The sequence below is a fragment of the Mus caroli genome, chromosome 2, assembly GCF_900094665.2.
Source record: "Mus caroli chromosome 2, CAROLI_EIJ_v1.1, whole genome shotgun sequence".
NCBI classification, from domain to species: Eukaryota; Metazoa; Chordata; class Mammalia; order Rodentia; family Muridae; genus Mus; species Mus caroli.
In genome coordinates this window covers 63,647,193-63,656,184 of record NC_034571.1, presented here as the reverse complement: position 1 = coordinate 63,656,184, position 8,992 = coordinate 63,647,193, and the positions used below count along the sequence as shown (strand labels likewise).

The following is an 8,992-nucleotide window of genomic DNA, read 5'->3' as shown; positions in this document are numbered from 1 at the left end:
ATCCACTTCTGTGTTTGCTAGGCCCTGGCCTAGTCTCACAAGAGACAGCTATATCAGGGTCCTTTCAGCAAAATCTTGCTAGTGTATGCAATGGTGTCATCGTTTGGAGGCTGATTATGGGATGGATCCCTGGATATGGCAGTCTCTAGATGGTCCATTCTTTTGTCTCAGCTCCAAATTTTGTCTCTGTAACTCCTTCCATGGGTGTTTTGTTCCCAATTCTACACATTAACATTCTTAAAAATTCTACCATTCTATGAACATGATAGACACACAGTTCATATTGTCAAAAAAAAAAATCTGAAATTGAAAACATTTAAAAATCCAAAACTTGTTGAATTCTGATTTCATACCATAAACAGAAATTTCACACTTGGTTTTAAATGATGAATCTCCGTCAAAACACAGGCAAGCTAAAAATATCGTATGAGATCATCTTAATGCTCTGTATATGGAGCTGTAGGGAAACGGATGAACTCTTTCAGTGAAGATTGCCTCTTTCTCATTTTTTTTACCTCCTGGACATAAGAACAACAGGCATTGCTATGGCATAGTCTCGACACTGGATACTATGAACTGAGATCATCAATTTAAAAGAGATGAAGAGTTGGAGATGCTAGCAATATGAAAGGTAACATACAAGGCTCCAACTCTCTTTCAGACCTACTGTATGTGTGAAAGAAATAAAATTGTATTTAAATTTTGATGATATTAGTATTATTATTTATTATCGTGTGTGTGTGTGTGTGTGTGTGTGTATGTGTGTGTGTGTGTGTGTGTGTGTGTGTGTGTGTTGTACATTTGTGAGTCCATACTTGCATGGAGTGTTCAGATGGCATTTGGGAACTCAGGCTACCATGTTTGTACAAGTGTGACAAGTACCTTGATCTTCTGAACCTTTTGGCTGGACCTACAATGTTTGTTATTTACAGACATTTTTTATTTAGGGTTTCTAATTTGTAGCTTTTACATGTTTCAAACTCAGATGAAATCTTAGCTTTTTGTGAATTAGGGAACATTTTATTTTTCCCAAAATATCACAGTCACACAGAAAATAATGACAGATACTACATACGCTTAAGTTATAGAGACATTAAACTTTTAATCTACTCTTTCTGGGCAATTATTTTTTAATTCTCATAATTTCTTTGGCATTTCTTAGACATTTATTCTTCCATGTACACATTTATCTAATTATGAGGTTTTGGAGTTTTTTATTTTTTTATTTTTAACATTCCTGTCAGAATCCTATTTAAAGCAGTATTATGTGTTGTGTATAAAATAGAGGAAATTGGCTTTTTAAAATGGTATTTAGATTTCCCACTCAAAAACACTGTGAAGACTTTTTCATTTGTTTAAATCTTACTTCATGTCAATAAAACTTTATGAAGTTCCCTATAGGAACTGGGGCCTTCCTATTTGATTTATTTAGAAATATTTTCTGGTATTAGGCTTTATATATATATATATATATATATATATATATATATATATATATATATATATATATATTATCATTCCTCTCATCTGCTTATAGCAAAGCAGAAATAAAGGCTCAACAAGCAAACCAGGGTCCTTGGGCAAGCTGGATCTGGCTGCCCTCACATAGTGAGGTATTCTGCTCGCAATCAGGTATAGGGCTGTGGCTGGAGCTGAGAGACTCAACAGGGTACAGGGTTAGGAAGGGCCTGAGCTTTCAGTGTGAATGTGAGGAGGAGAGCCCCCTCCCACCAGGAGAACTGGGAATAGAAGGAACGACTGTCAAGATGAACTGCCCTAAGCACAGGATGCCTTAGACTACCATCACCAGAGGACAGCCATCACACAACAGCCTTGGGGTAGGGATAGGGGACTGTGGAGAACCCAGCAAAGACTGGAACGTGGAAAGAATGTCTTCCTCATGACTTAATTTGAATAAGTAGATCCCTGGAAGTTTTTCTGTATGCTGGGCTATTGGGACTTTTAAACTCCCTAAGACATCTTTTATGCTGTCTGTCTCTTTGGGACAAGTTTCAGGAGACCAGACATTCAGAAGGTTTAAGAACTCAGTTGGCTTCAGTTTCACTGGTGAAGCTGTGGTAAAGCAGGTATCTGTTAACTTATTTCTAAGAAAAAACATTTTTCCTTAGATTTATTTATTGTATTATTTTAAAAGTATGAGAGTTTTGCCTGTAAGAATATCTATGTACCACGTGCATGCCTGGTGACTGTAGAGGCAGAATAGGGTGTTGAATCTCCTGGAACTGGAGTTACAGACAGTTGTGAGTCACTATGAAGGTGACTGGGACCTAAGCCAGGTCCTCTGGAATTGCAGCTGTGTTCTTTATCTCTATGAGCTATCCGCCCCCCCCCCCAGCCCCTACCTCATCTGTTAAAGAAAGGGGTTTCTCTAGTAAAACACAGTGTGTGGTTTCTTTGACCCTTGAACTGGCAGCGGTAGGATGTAGGAGGTGAGCCTTTGTCATTTAATAGATAAACACACCCTATTTCTTTCATAGAAAGTCTTCATATTGGAATAAAGCGTTAAATGGGCAAAGTTGTTCCAGAAAGAGAAATGGCCAGTGGCTCTGCCAACTCAGCCACTCTGGTCAGGTCATAGGTTGGCAGGATCCATGCCTCAAGCGAGCAGCTTCCTGAGCTCCACGGAGTGCAGGCAACGCACCTTATTGTTCATTGTAAGTTAATGATCAGAGAAAGAGTATTCTGTTTATAACAGCATGGGGTAGAATCTTTATCTTTGTCCTCAGGTCCAATGGACTGGAAACTCCCCAGCATCCCTGATCCAGACTGAGATTAAAGGGACATTTATAAATAAAAGAGATACTAAGACTATTTCTACGTATGCAGCTTAATTCATTGTTTAGAATCAGTGCTCCCGGGCCTTTTATCATTTATCATTTACTCAAACTTGGACACACACAAAAAATTTAAAAGTAGACTTACTAAATGTTAAAGCAGATCCTGTGACTACTATCTTGTCCTCTGTGTGTGTGTGTGTGTGTGCACACGTGCATGCGCACACAGGCACATGTGTATATCCGTGTATGTGTATATCTATGTATGTGTATGAGTGTGACTGTATATGAATGTGTGTGTATGGCAGAGAGAATGAGAGGTGGGGAGAGAGAATGAGAGAGAGAGAGAGAGAGAGAGAGAGAGAGAGAGAGAACAGAGCAGATCAGGCTGTATCTGCTCTGAGGCAGTGAATTTTTTTTCACCATGGTTTTGGCTTCTCTGCTCCTGTCTCACTTCCCTTTTCCACACATTCCCAGTCATCAGAGGGGACTTTGAACGGATTCTGTGGGACACAGTATGAAAAGCCCTGAAGCCTGATCCCTTACTTAAGAGTTAAGGCTCAAAGAGCTAAATATGACCTCATTAGGTTATGGACAGATTAGAAATGTCAGGTAATTAAATCAACTAGATAATCCAGTAGAGCCAAATGTTTTCATGTAGCTAATCAATATAACCAAACTAAGCACACTCAGACAGCTGATCCCGTTATAAGTGATACCGATGGCTACCTAATATCATTGAGAAGCAAAAAAAGGATTCATCTGGTGAAAGTCACGTGGGAAGTAAATTTGGGATGTCGGTTCCTGCTCATTGAGACCTCAGATCTCTCAGCCCTACAACCTACGCACCCCGGGAAAGAGCTTAATGCTAATTTTAGATCTCCATATGAATTTATTTGAATGTGCACTTTCTCCCCTGGGCCATTAATTACTAAGATAACATATCATGGGTTTCTTTGTAAATGCCCTTTATAAATAGTTTGTCAGTAGCCAGGATGTTTAGGACATTTCTGAGGCCTTAAAATTTTCCTTCATGTGGGGCTGGAGAGATGGCTCAGCGGTTAAGAGCACTGGGTGTTCTTCCAGAGGTCCTGAGTTCAATTCTCAGTAACCACCTGGTGGCTCACAACCATCTGTAATGGGGTCTGGTGCCCTCTTCTGGTGCTATCTGAAGACAGTGACAGTGTGCTCACATATATAAAATAAACAAGTCCTTTGAAACTTTTTTCCTTCATGTTTATAAGTGTTCTACACAGGCCGGTCCCATTCAGCACTAGGGAAACCTTTCTGATGTGCACTGTAAGCAAATTCTGTTTAAGCATTGCTATTACAAAGCAAACAAGTAAACAACTCACCAACAATGAAGCAAAGTTTAGTAATCAGCCTATGGGGCGTCTAGACAGATGAACTGTAACACTATAGAACACTGCTGCTCAACTTTGCCCAGTTGCTCTTCTTGACTACACAGTTGGAAGGCTTAAAAAGATCGAATTTAATTGTTCTAGAAAGAAATGTTACTCTGGATGCTCGCATGGATTTTTCTAAAAGCATATAACATTGACAATCACAGAGTTATACAAGCTGAATAAGCCTCTTCTTGGCCCCCTTTCTATATCAAGCCTGTGCTACTGATTCATGTGAATTCTCATTCACTGAGGGTGATATTTCTAAGCACTACCCCTCAAATTAAGGGCTTACCTATGTTTATTAGAGATCTGTTAGTTATTTGAAGCTTTGTGATAGGATTGCTTAATTTATAAGAAACAGAATACCAGGAAACAGTACAATCAACTGTCTCCTCCTCTTATTTTACAACTGATAAAACAGAAGCCTAAGAAATGTAGGAAGGCATCTTACACATCTCACTGGCACACACTGAAGATACTATGTATAACACTGTATCCATGCCAGACTCCACCTGCCCCTCCCTTCTCTCAGTACAGCTGAGGCCCTCAGGAGTCATGGACCACAGCAACCATGCCTTTGGCATCAGTACCAGGCAACAGCTGGTGACCCAGGCTGAACCAGCAAGTAGCTTGTAACTTTCTCTCGACTTGGCGCCTACGTTTTTCTTTCATAGGAAGAAAGTAGTACTTTTTTTTTTAAAAAACATAATTGAGTCATTTCCTCTGGGAAGAATTTGATGCTATCCACATCCTTGAACATGGAGTTGAGGAAGATTTCTCGTGGTATATTTTTAGGTGTCAATGATAAGCTCGCAGGCATGGAGGCTTGAAGCCAATTCTTTTTCTTCACAAAACTAGAATTTGAAAAAAAAAAAAAGAAACCTTAAAGAAACAAGCTCCAGCCTCCTCGCCATTATTTACGAGCCCCACACAATGCCTATCACTCTTTAGCTTAGTTCAGTGACAATCGTTTGAAGGTAGACGTTGGCCTGACCCCTGAAGGTTGAAGGGCTGAGGTAGCAGCTCATACTCTCGCAGGAGCATGACCCTAAAGATAGCTTTAAATTTCTTGCACCAGGTCTGCTTTCATTGAATGGTAAAATGTATTTCACTATTTTTTAAACGTGTAAAACAAAATACCACATTATTAGAAAGAAAATGAGCTACATATATATGCATATTTTCAAAAATATTTTTTGAGCTTTTGATATTAGGCTGAATGTTTATATTAATATGTTAAATAGCAAGTCTTAAGAATTGCCAAAATATGTAAATAAGGCTGAGAATAAGCATTACTCTGAAACATCTATAGCAACACTGATATAAAACAGAATCTGTGTTCTTCAGTGTCTGCACAGTCTTAGACACTGTTCATGGTACTGAATCCTCGTACTGGAAGAAAATCCTACATTTGGATTAAAAATAAGTATAAATAGATTCCCCACCCCAGTTTTTATTTGAGCTTGCTCTTGACCCACTGATATTGATACACAAATCATTGGTGGGGACCAAGTTAGGATTTATAGCTTAATGAAGATGCTTCATCATGTTCGATGCCAAGCTAGGGTCAGATGTGATAGGAAACTTGGCAGACAGTGGAAGCTTTGGGTTCTCTTTAAAAAGTATTCAGTGAAAAACAAGTGATAAGTGGTCTCTGAAGCGTCTGTCTGAAATCCATGCCTCATCCCCCACCCCCTGCCCTTTTTTTCAGCATGTTCCTAAATTGTAGAGCATTGTTTTCCAAGTACAAGCTGGGATTGTACCAGGAAGTCAACGCGAACACTTGATAAAGATGAAACAATTGCAAATAAATAAGTATTCTGTGGCTTTAGAGAGTTTAGAAGTCCAGGCCGAAGGGATATCCGTCTCCTCCTGACTCCCGGATACTTTTGGTGGCGATGGGCCCAGAGACATGACCCCTAGTCATGGACAAAGACAAACACCCTTGGGGTAGTTCTCAAAATAGGGTACAGCATCATCTAGCACCACAGAAGTAGAGCTTTGGACTGCCATGGAGGTAGGGGAGACTGTCTTGGGAGATGTCTGAAAGAAAACATTTGTCCCTCATCCTGACCTGAAGTAAGCTGTGCTGTCTACCTACCTACCTACACACACACACACACACACACACAATGATATGATAGACTTTCAACTCCCCTTTTTCTTTCTTTTCTCTTTTAAAAACCTAGTTGGTCCTGTCTGCTGTCTCCCTCTCTTTTGTCTATTGTACTATCTCGGCATTGACTTTCTCTTTAAATAATTGCCAGTACCAAGTGTTTGCCTCAACTTATCTGGGTGTCACCTGTACCAGGGAAAACATCACCCGTATCCATGTGAGACAGGCAAGGATTTAAAAGTGTAGTAGGGTGCAAATACAAAGAGAAAAGAACAAATTTCTCTAAAAGGTTACCCATAACCACCCAATGCCGAGTAGATTGAGGCTGGGTGCCAAAGTAAGGGGTAAGGTGGGGGTTCACTCAATATTGTCATTCAAGTGTGGTGTTGGAATCTGTGTATTCATTAAGCATATCTTTTTAATGCTTAATGGAACTGATGCTACGCTATCTTCTTAATCTCTTAGTTAGATGTTTGCCTCACTTCAGCCTCAGGATTCTTGAACTAGGCTTGTCCAATAGCAGTTGGAGTTCCACCTCTCCTAAGCCCATGGTTTCCTTGCCCTTTGAATAAACAACAAGGAAAGCTGCATCCTCTGCTGATTATGGCTTCCTCACAGATTTCTCCTAATTGTTTTTCCACAGGCTGGTTGGTTCGTTTGTTTCTTTCAATAAAATATATGAACCATGGCTACAATCCCTGGCTTCTGAGGTCACCGAGTTTTTCGCTTTACAGCGTTGCTTGCTGGGGTAAGACATTGAAAATCCTTGATTACTTTGGTTTCAGAACAAATTTACCTTCCCTTTATTTCCTTTGCATCTTGTCTCCTAGGTCAAATCTCTGCCACTAATAATATATTAGTGACTGTGCTGTGTCTTTGGATTTTTGATCAATATTGTATTGGGAGGGGGCGGGGATAATCCCAGGACCGGAGCAAGCAGGCTGGTGAACCATCTACCAGGCTGACACAGTGGGAGTCTGTTCTGTGTCCTGAGGGCTTTTGGGATCACAACTCTCAAGCTGTTTGATTAAAAAGCAGGAATGGGGTGAAGGGTGTGGAGGGGAGGCAAATCCTTCTTCCCTGACTCAATCTCTGAGCCCAAATGCATTGCAGACGGTCTGTGAGCTTCCCTATCTACTCTACACATGATGTTGACTATGTTGGCACCTCATCAAGCAAGCTTTAATATTGCTTCTCAAACAGCCCCGTCTGGATCCAAGTAGGATGCTATAGACTCACCCAAATCTTTTCCCATCAATTTGAGAACTAAAGACAGCTATGACTGTCACATTTTCAAGAGGGCTCTATTTTAAGCTTAACCAAAGAAAAACCACAGACTTCTGTTCCACAGCCAAAATCTAAACTTGCCTGCTTTCTAATTGCCTCCAATTTCTGCAGCTAAAAAACCACTAATCTATAAATTTTTCCCCTAGCTTCGTACACACAGGCACACACACTGCACTAGGCTACTCACCGAACAGTCCGTCAGTGGGTCCCTCATGTTGAAATGCTGTCTGCTTTTTCTTTTACCTACGCTCGATCCAGCATGCTGGACGCTGCAATCAATCAGGTTGGGTGTGTTCTGGACTTCCGGGATTCAAAGGGCTTAGAGTACGTCAGTCCTTGTCAAACACACCAAGGAGGAAGTTCCAGCCCCTGGACTTTCATCCAGTTCATTTCCTGAAAAAGCACAGAACAGCTCTGGGTCAAAAGAGCCAGTGGGAATGGTGAGAACCAGTCCAGTGAACTTTGAGGCCCTGAGGTGTAGCCTTGAGAGAAGGCTCAGAATCTGGGTAGAGTTCCCCATGATCTGGATGCCTGGAAAGATGGTGGGAATTCACTTTTTCTTTTTTTCCATCTTGCTGGTCCAGTCATGGCTTGTATTTTCTGTGCTTTATGCTGCTCTGACCTTTTGGGTCTAGGCAAGCTAGATAGGTGAAAAGTGACAGTCACAGCTGTCTTTCGTTCTCACGTTGATGGGAGAAGCTGAGTTAAGTACGCAGCATTCCCACCTGGATCTAGGTGGGGCTGTCTGATGGTTTACCTTGATTGACAACTGGATAGGATCTAGACTCACCTAAGAGGCTCACCTCAGAGCATGTCCGTGAAGGGGTGTCTAGATTGAGTTAATGGAGGTGGAAAGACTAACCCTAACTAAGTGTAGGCAGCATGATCAGATAAGCTGGGGTCCCGATCGTCAGTAAAAAGGAGAACGTGAGTGGCGGACGGACTAGCATTCCTCTCTCTGCGACCTGTCTGCGGATGCAATAGGACCAGCTGCCCTCAAGCTCCTGCTGCCTTGCATTTCCTGTCATGACGTACTATACTTCAAACTACAGGCCACAGTAAACCCGTTCCTTCTGCTTTTATCAGGCAGCTAGTCGCAGCAATGAGGACAGTAACGAACGAACACAGTAGGTCAATCCCTGAGGTGATGACAAATTTCCTATAGTCCCGGCTTTGATATGTAAATTAATGGCCCATACCCTCCTGCAATATCAGACCTCTATTTCTTCTGCTCCAAGTCACTCAGAGCTGGTACCAAACAACCTTATGAGACCATTAACACTTAAGTGGCCAGAAGACTATCAGGAAGCAGACAATTTATGAAACACCTCTCAGGGCCGAACTGAATCTAGCCCTCACTCTCAGCTAAGCAGGACCAAGAAGCTAGG

General features: G+C 41.3%; 1 protein-coding gene across 3 annotated transcripts in view; it reads right to left on the bottom strand.

The window, feature by feature from the left end:
* The window catches only part of Nostrin (nitric oxide synthase trafficking), a 58,721-nt gene extending 50,816 nt beyond the window's left edge, over nucleotides 1–7,905 (bottom strand). For all 3 annotated transcript variants that reach the window (XM_021153117.2, XM_029474356.1, XM_021153124.2), the window contains exon 1: nucleotides 7,792–7,905. Coding sequence is in view for 1 of the 3 variants with exons in the window: in XM_021153124.2 (XP_021008783.1) it covers nucleotides 7,792–7,818 (27 nt within the window). In the remaining 2 variants the exon portion in view is untranslated. The remainder of the gene's footprint in view (nucleotides 1–7,791) is intronic.
* Nucleotides 7,906–8,992: the final 1,087 nt, after the last annotated feature.